The 15,825-nt window shown below is 42.4% G+C and overlaps 1 protein-coding gene across 13 annotated transcripts in view; it reads left to right on the top strand.

Moving 5' to 3' along the window:
* RPTOR (regulatory associated protein of MTOR complex 1) overlaps positions 1 to 15,825 on the top strand; it is a 349,362-nt gene that overhangs the window by 227,946 nt on the left and 105,591 nt on the right. For all 13 annotated transcript variants that reach the window (XM_057714268.1, XM_057714266.1, XM_057714263.1 and 10 more), the window contains 2 exons: positions 14,927 to 15,027; positions 15,557 to 15,701. In XM_057714268.1, the coding sequence (XP_057570251.1) occupies positions 14,927 to 15,027; positions 15,557 to 15,701 (246 nt within the window). The remainder of the gene's footprint in view (positions 1 to 14,926; positions 15,028 to 15,556; positions 15,702 to 15,825) is intronic.

Genomic DNA, 15,825 nt, shown 5'->3' with positions numbered 1-15,825 from the left:
TTTTAGACTTGTGGGGCTTTTGTAGCAAATAAATAGGAAGAGCTATATTTTCTGAGCCTTTACGATGTACCAGGTTTTGTGCTAAATTAAGTGTTAACTTATTCCACTTTTCTAGTTCCTGTGGGACTAGATGAAGTGACTGAGTCACAGAGAGGTTGGATAACCTGCCCAGAGTCACACAGTGAGAAATGGCAGAGCCTGGGCGGGTCACACCACTCTGATTCCACCCCCTTAACTTCGTGCTGCATGTAAACCAAAGAATCTCTTAACCTTCTGCAAGTTTGTGTGTGGATATTGAGAGGGAGAAAAGGTTCATTTTGGTTGGGGACATCTCAGGAAAGGTCTTACAAGGGAGGTGGCATGAGTTTCATGAGTCTAGGTGTCTGATGAGATGTGGACAAGGAGAGATGAGGGGATGTGGGGGAGTGACTGGTCATTGTGGCCAGGGCACCAGCTACCTGGGAGGAGGAGGAGTGCTCGAGTCTGTTTAATTCAACCCTGCCAGGAAAACCTCAGGGGAAAATTATCCTGGGAAACCCAGAACAGCAAACACAACCTGATTATATTTGGAAACTATTGTTTCTGTGGCATTTTAACAAATTGACAGGAAGAGACAGAATTTGCAGCAAGGCTGCCAGCAGTCCTGCTCGGCACAAGGTGTGGAGTAACCCTGGCATTCCAGGCTCTTCATGGGCTAGAAAGGTTAGGATCAATCTCTGTGAAACACTTGGAGGCATTACATCCAAGTCTGCTGCTGAACAGGTCAACTCCACCCTCCACCAGTGCCTGCCTCACCCTCCCCTCCTCCCACTCTTTACAGAGAAGCTCCCTGTGAGGGTGCCTCAGTACATTCAAGGGGCGGGGGACCTGGAGAGTAGAGCCCGAAGGTAGGGGACAATCTCAGGAGGAAAGTGCTCCCTGCCTGTCTGGATGGACCAAGAGCTCCCTGGGGCTTGTCTGCATTTCGCCTCTTCCCCTCATTTTAGAAGCTGCTTTTTCTGAATGTTACAGGGTTTTTAGCAGCTTTTCAGAGAACTCTGCTTGAAGGAGACTTCTGCTTGACTCCTGGGCGTGTAGCTCTCATAAGGATCTGTCCGAAGATCAGCCTTGACACCAGGAAGGCCAAAGAAAATCAGCTTTGTCAGGAAATGCTTTAAAAATAAACTTAGGTTCAGATTTATTTCTGTAATATTAATAGAAAAGAACCTGTTTTCATTGTGTCATAAACATGTTGAACAAGCACGTGGGAAACTGTTCCTTTCCTTTTTTTGACCCCGTGTCTCTCTGGTTTTTGTTTGCAGCCTCCAGAGGGACTCGTGCTATAGTACTGGTGCTGTTGTTGGCTGGCTCTGGGAATGGGCAATAGTTTATCATTCTGTAATAAATTCAGTAAAAGGGAGATTATCTCCAGTGTTGTATTAACTCCTGCTCACCACTGAGCCTTGGAAATCATCACTCCTTTCCCCCCAGAATTTTAAGATAGATTTTTCTGCATTTGCTTCACAAGTAAAGATTGGCAGGCTTCTGTTCTGTGGGAGCTGTTAAAGGCAGAAGGAAAGGGATGTGAGGGACAGCAGCGCTGCACACATAAACCATTCAATTTAAAGACTGAGTACAGATTTTTTTTTAAATCATTAGGAAACAAGCTGCCTGTGTGGGTTTTAAAAAATATCAGTCAGCTTATTCAGAGGTAGAATTATGTAATTTTCTAATCTCTCACATCTCTCAGGTGCTATGTTCACCATCAAACTATCTTGATAATCTGAGCCAGTATCTTCCAGGAGAAATTAACAAGCGCTTCTTTTAAGTCAATGTTTTTTAAACTTCAGGTCATAGTTTATTAGTGCCTATAAAATCAGTTTGGTGGGTCACAGCCTTGCATTAAAAAAAAGAGAAAGGGATAGAAAATATCCTTGTTTTTCTAGCAACATGAATGCCCTCTGGTCCTGTTGTTTGAATGTATATATTTACGTATGATTGTGTATATGCGTATATCAGGTCACCGTGCAAAATGCATTTCTTAACTAGGAGTTGTAATCAAAAAAGTCTGAAAGCCTCTTATGTTCCCTGAGGACCTGGACATATTGGCCCCCTAATGGTCCAACCTTGAGTAGCTGGACCAGTAGCTTGTCTTTTCCTATTGGTAGTCCCTGTTGATGCAGATAATCAATAAACAATCTATAAGAAGGAATAGAAGAGAGTTTTATTCAAGTCAAATTGAGGACTATAGCCTAGGACAGCCTCTCAGCAACTCTGAGGAACTGCTCTGGAGAAGCATGGTTTTTAGCACAGTTTTATATCTTGTCAGAACAAAGAACATACACGAAGCATGACAGGGGTACATCCCTTCACGGTTTCAAAAGAGACAGATTAACAGGTATACTGAAAGTCAGCATGACCTTGGCATCTGAGAAAGGAGCTTATCTTTGAAGGAGAACTAGCATGGGTGTCATAGGAAGGGAGGCATATGTCCCTGTTTTCAAATGGACATTCTTCTGGATGCTGCATTCTTCTTCTTTTCTTCTTCTTCTTTTTTTCTTTCTTTTTTTTTTGGCTGCATCACACAGCTTATAGGATCTTAGTTCCCCTGCCAAGGCTTGAACCCAGGCCCCAACAGTGAAAGTGCAGTGAAAGTGCGAAGTCCTAACCACAGGGAATTCCCTGGATACTGCATTCTTTTCTTTAGTGGTTAAAGCAGATATACAATGTATGATAAACAGGCCATAAGACAGGCTGTTCTAGTTAACGTAAACTCAGGCCAAATCCTGTATAAGCCGGAATGACTTACCCATAACCTCAGTGTGTGAAAATTTCTTGTATCCTGAATGCCTGTAGTGCCTCAGCCTAATGCCATATTATGGCTTCCTATAACCTGCCATGTTTCTAATCAAATGGTTGCTGATACATATACCTCAACTTTCTCTCCTCTTCTTGTGCAAGAAATAATTTTAACAATTTATTCTCATTTTACTTTAAATTAGAAGCCCATTCCCATTTTGATCACATGCTTTGCCCTTCAGAACTGCAGAAGGACACATTAGTCATGACTGATTCCCTCTTCCTGGTAGAACGAATTAAACCTTTTGTCACCAAGAAATGTCACTCTTCATCTCTGGTAATGCCTTTTCCATAGAGTCCACTTGGTAGGATAGTAGCACAGCCATACAGCTGTCTTTGGTTAGTGTTTGTAGAGTGTGTCTTTTCATATATATATGTAATGTGTGTGTACATAATTTTTTGTATTATATAGAAATAACTTTATATATATTTAAACAGGTATCTTTATATATATTTCTATAGCTTTATATGTTTAAGGTGTGTCTTTTTAGCAGGATATAGTCGACTTTTGTTCTATTTTTAAGTCCAGACTAAAAATTCTTGATTTTAATTGAAGTATTTAGTCTTTTTATAGTTAAATAATTGACATATTTGAGTTTAAACCTACCATCCTGTTTCTTTCTTGTTTTTTCCATTTTTTTTTTCCACCTTCCTTTTTTTCTCCTGCATTGCCATCTTTTGGATTGATTGGCAGTTTTACTACCCGTTCCTCCCCTTCTTTTGACTTGTTAACTGTGTGTTCTTTCCCTACACTTGAGTGGCTATCCAGAACCATGGTCTCCTTGTGTTTTCTGTTAAAGGCCAGGCAGTGAACACTTCAGCCATTGCGAGCCACGTAAAGTCTCTGTTGTTTATTCTTTATCTTCTGTTACAACCCTTTAAAATTATAAGACTTGTTATTAGCTTTCAGGGCATACAAAAAATAGGCCACTGGCTGAATTTGGCCCGAGGGCCATGGTTTTGGCAACCCCTGGCTTATTAAAGTCTAATACAAATTAGTACTTTTACAACTTCCCAGGTGATGGCAGGGACTTTAGAACAATTAACTTCGTTTACTCACCTCCTTAATTGTATAAAATTACTGTCATGTATTTTAACTCTCCATATATTATCATCTCCAGAAACATTATTAACATTCTATAGAGTTAATACTTATATTTACCCACATATTTACGTCTTCTGTTGTCTTTCATTCCTTCCTGCACCTCAGAGCTTCCATCTGAGATCATTTTTCTTTACTTCCCTTAGTGCAGGTTTGCCAGTGAAAAGTTACGTTTTTATTGTTTGAAAGCACAGTTTTTCCCCGTCATTCGTTTTTACATTTTTAAATTGACATTGTTGAAATATAGCTTACATTCAATAAAATGAACTCACTTTAAGTATACAACTTTATAAGTCTTGACAGCTTTATACACCCATGGAACCACCATCACACTCAAAATATATCCTAAAAGTTCCCTTGTACCTCATCCCAGTTAATCCCCTGCCCTAACCCTCAGGCCCAAACCATTGATCTGCTTTTTCTCACACATTAAATTTATCTTTTCTAGAGCTTCAGATAAATAGAAGATGATACTGTATTCTTTTGTGCCTGAAGAGTAGAATGGCTGGGTGGTGTGGCAGGTGTATGTTTAATTTTATCAGAAACTAGGTCTTTCCCAAAGTGACCCACTGTTTGACATCCCCCAGTCGTGTGTGAGCGGCCAGTTGTTCTGCATCCATGTCGACACTTGGTGTTCTTAGTCTCTTTAATCTTAGCTGTTCTAATGGATGTGTGGTACTATGTCCTGTGGCTTTAACTTGCATTTGCCTATTGACTAATGATGCTGAGTGGCTCTTCATGTGCTGTTGGCCATTAATTTATTTCTTTAATAAAATGTATATTCATGTCTCTTGCCAAGTTTTTAATTGCGTTGTCTGTCTTCAAGAGTCCTTTACATATTTTGGATATGTCATTGTCAGATCTACATCTTGTGAATATTTTTGGCCAGTCTGACTCTTGTTTTCATTTTCACAACAGTCTACTAAAGACCAGGAGTTTTTCATTTGGATAAAATCTGATCTAATAGTTTTTTTATAATTTATACTTTGTGTCCCACCGAAGAAATCTTTGCCTACCCCAGGGTTGTGAAGATTTTCTCCTATTTTTTCCTAAAGCTTTTATGGTTTTAACTTTTATATTTAAGTTTATGATCTGCTTCAAGTTAACTTTTAAATGTCGTATGCAGTGAGTCAAGGGTCAGTTTTTTCTGTATGAATGTCCAGTTGTTCCCGCACTGTCATGGAAATAAAGTCTTTCTCCCATTGAGTTACCTTGGTACCTTTGATAAAAATCATTTGTGTATAATTGTGTAGTCCTTTTGCTTTGTCCTGTGATACAGATCTCTATGTCTATCCTTATGCCAGAACCACTCTATCTTGATCATTGCAGCTTTACTGTAAATCTGTTCCTTTTCAAAATGTTTTTGGCTATTCTAGCTGCTTGCATTTCCATGTAAATTTTAGAATCATCTCATCAGTTTCTAACAAGCCTGCTGGGATTCGTACTGCGATTGCATTGCATGTGTAGACCAATTTGAGGAGAATTATCATCTTAACAATACTGAGTCTTCTGATCTATTAGCATGGTGTATCTCCCTAGTTAAGTCTTAAAAATTTACCGCAGCAATCCTTAGTAGTTTGTTGTTGTTTACTTTTAATTTTAATCCCATGAATTCAGCAAATTGGCCTCAAACATCTCTGACTGTGATAAATGCAGTATAAAGTGAAGTTCTCTGTTGAGAAGAGTGGTCAGAACTGTTCAAGGGGGTTCCATTGGAATATATCTTACAACAAGGAAGTCAGAGACAGATGCTTGGAGGTCACTGTGTGAGAGCAGGGGAGATCCTCAGGCCTAGTTCAGTGAGATCAGGATTGGGTGTCCAGAGAGAAGCTTATAGTCAACAGGGCATGTCACATGCCCAGGAGGATGTTAACCTGCATCATGTAGTGATGCTGGACCAGATCTTCCTTTTTTGCTGCTGACTGTTGTATTTAGTTTCTGGAATTTTAAGTACTGCAGGGAAATGACGGAGGCCGCAGGCATCTGCTGGACATTGGCCCATATCACCATCATTATTGAATACTCTTGTTGTAGTTCACTGGGTATCCTCCCAACAGTTCTTTTCTTTCATTTTCTTTTCTTTTTCTTTTTTTTTTTTTTTTTTTGGCCTCACCATGCATGTTGCGGGATCTTAGTTCCCCAACCAGAGATCTTTCTTGAGATTCAGATTATTGTTAGAGCTATATGTGCATCTGCCTGAGTACCTACTATGCATCAGTCATTGTGCTTCACATACATCATCTCATTTAACTTAATCCAAAAAAGTGGGTTCAAAAAAAAAAGTGAATCCTTGGCATTTTCAAGGGACAGAACATAAAACAAGTAGAGTCATAACAACATTAAGTAAAAATTCCAGAACCAAACCCCAGTCTTTAAAGCTCCAGGACTTATGTTTTTAACTGTGGTATATTCCATTCTACCCTTTTCTAGTTCTTGGAGTCCTCAGCCTAATTTAGATATTTATTCATGGTGTTTCCGAAGCACTAAGTGTGTTCATTTACCATGGTCATTATCACATACTGACTTAGTTGTCTTGATGCTTTGTAGTTTTAACTGTATGTATTTTGCAAATAGTTTGTTATTATTAATCTCAGTTTTTAAATTATTTATGATAGCGTATAGAAATTCATTTGATTTTTGTATAATAGCCTCATTTTTCTAACTGTGCTAAACTCTTATTAGTTTTGATAGCTGCTTTATAGATTCCTTAAGATCTTCTATGTATATAATTATGTCATCTTCAAATAAATACAGTTTTACTTCTTCCTTTTGTGTCTTTATGTCGTTAATTCCTTTTTCTTGCTTTATTGCACTGGCTAATGCTGCCACTACAAAGTTAAATAGAAGTAATGAAACTGGGCATCCAAGCTGTGATCCTAATTAAGGATCAATTAGGGGAAAGCATTTTATCTTATATCACTAAGGGTAATGTGAGCTGTAAGTTTTTTCATAGATATCCTTTATCAGGTTGAGGAAGTTCTCTTCTGTAGTTTCCTGAGAGTTTTTATCATGAACAGGTGTTGAAATTTATCAAATGCTTTTTCTACATCTATTGAGATGATAATTTATTCTCCTTTATTCTGTTAATAAGTTGCATTGCATTATTGATGTTCAAATGTTGATTGAAACAAACCTTGTGTTCCTGTGATAAACCCCATTTGATCATGATGTATTACCCTTTTATATATTGCTAGATTTAACATGCTAATATTTTATTAAAGATTAATGCACCTGTATTCTGAAGGGTAATGATTTTCTCTACAATCCAGTGGGGTGCAGCCACACCCTCTCCAACAAGATTTAAATCTTAGCCTTGGGTGGGGCCTCTTCCAAATTTGCTCCTTTGGGTATACTCCCTGAGCCCAAGAGGTAGTCACTACTCCCTACAGATACCAATGCTGTCTTTTTTAGAATTGTTTTTGTCCTTCTTGGTAGTTAATCCCCATATTTTAGCTAAAGTAGTTAATATTAACTTTTCTCTGCTTAATTTACTGGCATGGTTTTTGTCTCCTGACCAGATCCTTACTAACACATGTTCCCTTGAAAGTCATATGCATTTTTTTCCCTCTGACTATTTTTAAGAAGTTCTCTTTGTTTTGGATTTTGGCAGTTTTATTTTGATGTGCCTGTGTGGGTATTATTTGTCCTGCTTTATGACTATAGCATTTCCTCAACCTGAGTGCTATAGACTGAATTATGGCCCCCCCAAAATTAATATACTGAAGCCCTAACTCTCAGTGTGATAATATTTGGAGATGGGGCCTTTGGGAAATGAAGGTTATGGTTTAAATGAAGTCATGAGTGTTGGAGCCATGATGGGATTGGTGCCCTTATAAGAAAAGGAAGAGACACCAAAGCTTTCTCCCTCCTGTCTGTGGACACAGTGAGAAGGCAACAGTCCTACAAGCTGGGAAGAGCATCCTCACCAGAACCTGACCATGCTGGCACCCTGATCTTGGACTTGTAGTCTCCAGAACTGTGAGGAAATAAATTTCAGTTGGTTAAGCCACCCAGTCTATGGTATTTTGTTACAACAGCCTGAGCTCACTAAGAAACTGTGCCTTGATGTCTTTCATCAGTTGTAGAAAATTCTGAGCCATTGTATTTTTGAATATTGCTTCTGTGCCATTTTCTCTTTTGGGGATGCCAACGTGTACATCTTAGATCGTTTCACAATATCCATTGTTTCTTACATATTTTTTTCTTATGTCCCAGTCTCTTGTCTCCTTTGCTTAATTTTGAGTATTTTTTTCTGACCTGTCTTCCATTTCTCTCTTCAGCACTGTCTGATCTGCTGTTCAGCCCATCTGTTGAGTTTTTTAAATTTAATATACTGTATTGTAAAGTTCTTGAGGTTCTAGAATTTCCAGAATTTATTTTATAGTTTCCAATTCTCTGCCAGAGTTTTCCATCATGTCCGTTAAGTCCATGAACATATTAAGTAAAATTATTGTGAAGTTGGTGTCTGATATGGCCATTATCTGAATCCTCTCTCCATCTCTTTCTAGTCAGTTGTTTTTCTTGGTTTTAAACATATAAATGCCTGGGTTTCGGGTGTTTGTTTGTTTGTTTGTTTTTGAGGTATAGTTGAGTTACAATATTATATTATTTTCAGGTGTACAACATAGTGACTCAAATTATTATAGATTATATTCCATTTATAGTTATTATAAATGCTTGGTTATTTTTGACTGAATGTTGCAAATTAAAAATGGAAATTGTACAAAAATCTGAGATGATTTGAGGCTGTAAGGTCTGTGTTATTTCTAGTTCATCCTTTGTGCCCAGCTCCAAGACTGGGAGTTTTACCAGAGCTCCATCTCCTTGAAGAGCCCTCAGTTTTTGTTCTCCAGCCCATGAGTCCGCCAAGCTCAGCTCGGGCTCTCTGCCTCTCAGAGTTGCCAGGTGCCTTTCAGACAAACGGAGCCACCAGTGCCGACCCAAGCCTGGGGCTTCCCTCTCTCAGGGTTTGGCCCCACAATTCGCCACAGCCTTGCCAGCCTTCCATTGCCTTCAAAAAGATTTACACACATACACACACACACACACGCACACACACACACATCACATCACACAGCCTTTCTAGTTGTTCTCAGTGGGAGAATGGTCTGAGTCACCTAATTTGCCATTGCCAGGAAGGGAACCCATAACGTCATCTAAACCCTAAGAGAGTAATTGAACTGCGCGCCCCAGGCTTTGCAGATGTAATTTAGGGCCCGGCTGCCTCAGCACTAAGATAGCGTCCCAGTGGCTGCACATTTGAGTGTCTCTGGGTGAGTGTTGAGAGCTGAGTGCAGCATCCACAGGCTTTCTGCATTTAAACAAGTGTGGCTATATTTCCAACCAGGCATTCTTACTGCGTGTTTCTCATTTCCTTCCTCCTGACTATTCAGACGTAGTGCTGCAGTCCAGTTAGAGGGGGACTGCTCTATAAAACTGCAAACCATTCAGGCTGCAAACAAACCATATCACACTTCATAAACTGCAGGTTCCATGCACACTGAAGTGGACTTGGATGAGCATCACTTGAAATCTGTGAATGGCTAGAAAAAAGCCACTGTGTGATAGGAAATACAGATAATACTGGAGTGTTGAATTGTACATCATTTTAAATAAAGAGATGCTGGAGGGGAGTATTATAGAGACATGACTTGGTCTGGTTCAGCAGAATGTCAGCATATGAAGAAATATGTCACAAAATGTGCTGTCTAGGGCAGAAGTTCCCAACCTTCATTTATGTCAAGTAGTTTTCTTTTCCCGCTCAGCTGAATTTTTAGAATGATTGAGATATTGTGTGTGTGTGTGTGTGTGTGTGTGTGTGTGTGTGTGTGTGTGTGTATCTGGTTTCAATATAGCATTGCTTGTTTGAGAAAATGTACCTGCACACATATTCAGGGAGTCCTTTTGGTGATATCATGAGCACTGTCCCTTACCCCACAGGTTGAGAACCCTGGTCTCGTTTATCTGGCTTTGTCTAACCAAATATCTAAACAGTATGTACTGACATGGATATTCAAAAGCATTATTAAAAAAAAAATTGCTGGATTTACCTCCCTAGTTTCTTAGTCATGGAGCATTTCTAAGTAATTAATTATTTGCATTAAGTAAATGAATTAGCCTAAGGTTCTCTGCACTATCATTTTCATAAGGCCATTTAAAGCAAAGGTGTATACTCCTTTATTTGAACTGAATATGAGATGATGTAAATTTATAAAAACATGCAGTTTTCAAATATTTTCCCTTTTCAGGGAAACTTGCTTAGCTTCCCTCCTATTAAAAAAAATTTTCATTTTTCTTTATTATGCAAGTAGTGTGTTTTCAGCATATATATTATTAAAAACAGATAAGCAAAAAGAATTCAAACCATCCATCATCTCCACCACGCCAAGATAATCATTATTACTACTTTGGTGCAGACCCTCCCAGACTTTTTTCCTAAGTGTATTGGTGGATGTTTTTAACAAAAATGTAGCATCTCATTTCATACTATTATTTCAGTGCATTTAAAATTATTTGATTTTGTGCATAAAGAGATATCCAGAGAAATGGTCACCAAAGTGTTTCTACTGGTTCTTAGATGGTGAAATTTGGGATGATTTGTGTTATCTTCTTATCACTTGAGTATTTTTAGTGAGTTTGTTTCATTTTCTTGGAAACCATAGTTTTTTTATTTAGCATTTTATTTACACAGAGCTGTGATCATCCAGCAGGGATCCATCTACTCACTCATCAGATATGTATGGGGTACCTGCCATGCCTTAGACGCTGTGCGCTGAGCACTGGGTTAGCACGAAGAAGCACGTGGGCCAGCCGTCCAAGAGCCCTGAGCCTAGTGGGAGATGTAGCCCAGGCACCAGCTGTTGTCTATGGAATTCTGTGGGGGCCTCAGAGCAGAACCTGAAAGCCTCGGGGAACCCCTGGGCGGGAATGGGGGAGACAGAACGTCAGGGTTGCTCCATGGCCCCTGAGCCAGGGAGGCAGGAGGGCGTCTGCACAGGTCTGGGGGCACATGGGCTGTTTGAGGAGGACACGTTCCATGTAGTTGGACATCGGCGTGTTGGCGAGAGAGGAAGTGGGGAGACACAGAAAGTAACATATGGAAGTGAGGATGGGCAGGGCACGACATCTACTCCAGACCACCATGCTGGCTGTTTGCTGGGAGCAGACATGGAGACAAGGGATACAAGCTTACTGGGGAGAAGCACAGGAGGGAGGCAAGGAAGTAGCAGCCATGGTGCTGAGTTGCCGAGCACAGGCCACCTGTGGAGGCCCTGCACCTCCACCCCGGGGGTTGTCGGCTGGGGGCCAACCTGACAGCTGAGACAGCCTCGTCTCCCAGCTGGACCGTGTCCCTAAATACACTCCTCCCACTGAGCATACAGCCCCTCTTGGGGGTCTGGGTGGTGCCCCTCTATTGTCAGTCACACCACCACGTGGGGTTTCAGGTAGCTGCCGCCCAAATGGGAGCAAATGTTCTTAAGTAGGGAAGTAATGTGAGTCAGATGTGTGGGCTGTGAGCTCGAGCATGTGCTCAGCACTCCGCCAGAATCCAAGAGGAGATTGATTTACATTCAGGAAAGTAAGTCATTGCCCACAAGGAATTTACTACCTAGTTACACAGATAATTAACATGCATGGAGCAACAGTGAGTAAATAAAAAGAAGAGTAAGCAGTCATTGCGCTGCCAGAGAAATTCCAAGGGAGATGCAGTTGAAAAGGACCTGAGCAAAGACTGTCGTGGTCAAGATGTCTTCGTGGACAGGAAAGTTGGGCTTTGCTTGCGAAGACTGAGCCGGAACCAGCCCAAGGCGGGTGGGAAGCTGTTCCGGGTGGGAAGCTGTTCCAGGTGGGCAAATGAGAGGATATTGAGTTTGATGTTTTTGTCCAACTGCGACGTAATGGACCAGCCAGAAGGAACCAGTTTCAAAGTTTAATGTGTTAAGTTGATGGCTTTGAAGCCAAGTGGGAACTTTCTACCTAACTCCCTTGGCAGTGGTTTCACCCTTGCTCCTCAGAGGCCTCACAGTGGCCCATCTGGGGAGGCATGGACCACTGGGAAGCTGGTGGCTCCCAGCCCTCACCCCTCCAGCCAGAGGAACTCTGCTTTCCTTTATTCCAAGTGAGATTTTGTTGGAATAGAGGGAACTAAAATGTCATTTGAAAACACTGCAGCAGTAAGCGGAGAACCCTGCCGATTTTTGAACAAAGGTATACTAGGGGCCATCACCCTGCCTAGTATGAATTGGATCAAGAAGGCCATTGAGGATACCTTTGCAGCAGGAGTGCTGAGCAAAAGGCAGTGGAAAAGGTGCCTTGCAAGAAGCTGGAAACACGAGCTGCGCTTGGGGAGGAGATGAGTATGCCGTGTCTCTGAGGGTTCGAGATCTGATGGAAGAGAATCCACAGGGACTCTTGGAGAGAGGACACATGCTGTAGAGGAGAAGAAGATGACAGTTATGAGAATGAGCTTAATTTTAGGCGTGTTAAATATGAGCTGTGAAGACAGCAAGCAAGGGTGAAGGCAGGTACCTCATGTGGGGTTATCTTGTAAGATCCAGAAGCAGGGTCGCCATTGCTGGAGTCAGGCTCCAGACAGTGGGCAGTGCTGAAAGCTGTAGGTAAGCCCAGATGTCGGGGGAGGTGAGAATAAATCCAATGGCTGACAGTGGTGATGAGACTTTGAGGAGGTGGCATGCATTTTCCAAGGAAGTGTCTGCTGGCTCCCTGCTGCATCTCTTTTTGAAGTGCTATCCACTTTATTTTGGTCCTCATTTTGCATATGAGGTTAGCCTGGGTGACTCAGAGCAGAGGAACAAGACGCCAGAATTTACCCAGACACACACAGCTGGGACTAGAGTTCATTTTTCTCATCTCCCAATTCTATAATCTATTCCTAAACTGTAGCTTTTGTGCTTTTCACATAAAAGTTAGTCCTTGATTAACAGTGTGAGTTTAGATTTTAAAAGAACCACCTTGGCTCTGTGGCGCAATGGATAGCGCATTGGACTTCTAAAAGAACCACCTTGATTATTAATGAAATTGAGGGGATAGAGTGGGTGAAAGAAATTTTAGTAAGGACATGTGTCCTGTGCTTGACACTCTGCTGTGCCTTTCTTCGTGGCCCTACATCGCTGACCCACATGGCTTCCAGAGTGGGTTGGGTTTTGACGTTCCTCGAGATCAAAGCAGAAAGGAAAACAGAAACAAGTAGTTTCTGAAGTGACTTAATTCTAAATGACATGAAAAGGGAGGGAAGTGGGACTCACTTCTGCCTTTGTCATCCCAGGCTGCCGAATGTAGAAGATGGGTCTTGCAGTTATTGGTTGATTGATCAGTCTGAATGGTTCCCAGGTCTGTCTGAAATCTGTCGGCAGATGGCTTGGTCTTCTGATTTCATGATGAGCTTTAGTGAAAAACATCAGTAGAATTTTCAGGAGATCACAGTGGGAGTCTAGTTTTGCATTTATCTACAGGCAATTGTCACAAGGTGAGGGTTTTAAAAACATACCTAAATGCACACTCACCTCCATCTGACGAGTAGTGGCCTCTGTTACCCCCAGTGGCTCAGCTGCAGTGATGGCAGCAGGGCAGAGAGTTTCAGGTGCAGCTCCTCACTGCTGGGGACGCAGTGGCCTTTCCTGAGGGTTGGACCCCAAGGAGTCAGCTGGGGCTGTCACTTCACCTGACTTAAGAGGCACCGTGCTCACCCATGACATGCTCATTCCAGGTTTGGAAACAGACCTCAGCAGACCCCCCTTTTTTGCAAGAACACAGTCCTGTCACCACCAGCTGCCAGGGTAAGGAGGTGGGTGAGTGGGCACAGGCATGGCAGCTGTGAAGACAAGGAGAGCATCGCCACTGCCTCACTGCGGGACTTTCCTCCTGATCGGCTCTCCTTGCACATGTTCTGTGTAATTATGACAGCACAATATCTGTCCTGCTTCTTTACTTAATGTTACAAAGCAGTCTTTTCCCCGTATTATTAAAATATTCATAAACATCAGTTTAATAGCTTGTAGTTATTTCATTGCGGTTGTTCCATAATGAATCATTTCTCTATTATTGGTCACATAGGTAGTTTCTGACTTTTCACTGTTATAAATACAACAGTGCAAAACATATCTTGTTTCCACATTCTTCATTTCTGGTTCAAGATTGATTCCTGCGAGCAGATTTACTGAGGAAAGGATACAGACATTTTATGTCCTTTGTATGTCTGTCCTTTCCAGAAGGATTGTGCCAGCTCACACGCCCAGGGCGTCGTACGTTAGTGGCCGCAAATGGAGCATCACTCATGTCGCCCAGTCTGTTGGGTTTTTTCTTTCTGTGTTCCAATTTCCCCATGGGGATGGGAAAGCAAGCCTGGCTCCCCTCATACGCCCCACTGAGAGGCTTGGCCACTGCTGGCCTGCCTCTCACATCCTCACCACTGGCATTTTCAATCCAGCGACGCTGCACCCACGACTATGTGTGAATTTAAGAGGTGGAATCTAGGCCTGACTAGGTTTGTTTTGATGTTGAACAGATTAATGTTTGTGTATTGAAGAGCTGGGCCCACAGAGGAGGTGTGGCCTTTGCCCTCAGCTTCTGAGAGATGACCCATGTCCTGCCTGACAGGAGTGTCTGGATTAGGGTGCAGGACCTGTCCACCTGGAGGCTAAGAGCAAGCCCATGGGGGTGGGGGTCCGGGGGCTTCCCTGTTTGGCGGAGCTCCGCGCCTGCTATCACACATGGATGCCAGAGGGACCGCACCCGCTGCTTCTGTGCAGATGGGGAAGGGAAGAAAGTGAAGCAGAGGCTGAGTTTTAAGATGTGAGGTTAGATGTACAGGAGTCTCGAAGATCATGGCAAAGCAAGGAGTTCCTCCCCGCGTGGCCGAGCCTCCCCCACCCCTAGTCTGACACAGTGTCTCCTCATCCCTTCTCTTCCCGCTGCCTCCTGCCTCTGTCACCTTTTCCATCGCCATGACTGTTTCGTGTTTCCTAGGATTCCTGGGCGGCTGAACGACAGGAGGACCCCCCTGGGTGAGCTGAACTGGATCTTCACAGCCATCACAGACACCATTGCGTGGAATGTGCTTCCTCGGGGTGAGGCTGCCCGGCTGTGGGCCGGGGAGAGGGCTACTGCCCCAGAGTCAGGAGACTATGGCCCTGGAGTGTGAGAGGAGTCAAATGGGAGGACTGAGTTCCCCTCAGTGAAGAAACCTGAGGGGGTGGGCAGGAGAAGGCAGGGACCCCAGAGGTTCTGTGAGGATGAAGCAAGTTCCGTGTCAGGTGGAGAGCAGTGCTGCAGGGCAAGTCCCAAGAAGCGTCTGCTCTGGCCCTTAGTGTTTTGGGGGCAGAGTCAGAGCTCATCTGTCTTCATAGTCACACACCATCCATATTTCTTAAAACCCAAATTACTACTATAAGACATGTTTGTGCTTTTCTGTTACTGGTTGGTTGGGTTCTGCTGTTTGTTTGTATTCATATGTGATATAGGTGCTGCCAGTGGAAAATGTGCATTTCAGTCCCAGCCTGCTTGTGGCAACTTCTGCTAGAAGTAAATTTATGTATTTGCTTTAAATTCTGGACATGAGTCACTGAAGACACCTTTTTATTTTTTCTCTGCCCTCAGATCTCTTCCAAAAGCTCTTCAGACAGGACCTGTTGGTGGCTAGTCTGTTTCGAAATTTTTTATTGGCGGAAAGAATCATGAGATCGTATAACTGCACCCCTGTCAGCAGTCCACGCCTGCCCCCCACATATATGCATGCCATGTGGTAAGTCTCTCTTGCTGGACCGGCATCAGGTTCTCTAAGGAGCATAGTTTTTCCATTTCTGTGATAGTCTAAGTGTTGGGGAATTATCTAAACAAAATAGGAAGACTTGCCTCCAAATGTGAAG

This window comes from Hippopotamus amphibius, chromosome 17 (assembly GCF_030028045.1).
Source record: "Hippopotamus amphibius kiboko isolate mHipAmp2 chromosome 17, mHipAmp2.hap2, whole genome shotgun sequence".
In the NCBI taxonomy this organism is placed as follows: Eukaryota; Metazoa; Chordata; class Mammalia; order Artiodactyla; family Hippopotamidae; genus Hippopotamus; species Hippopotamus amphibius.
This window is presented reverse-complemented; position numbering and strand designations above follow the sequence as displayed.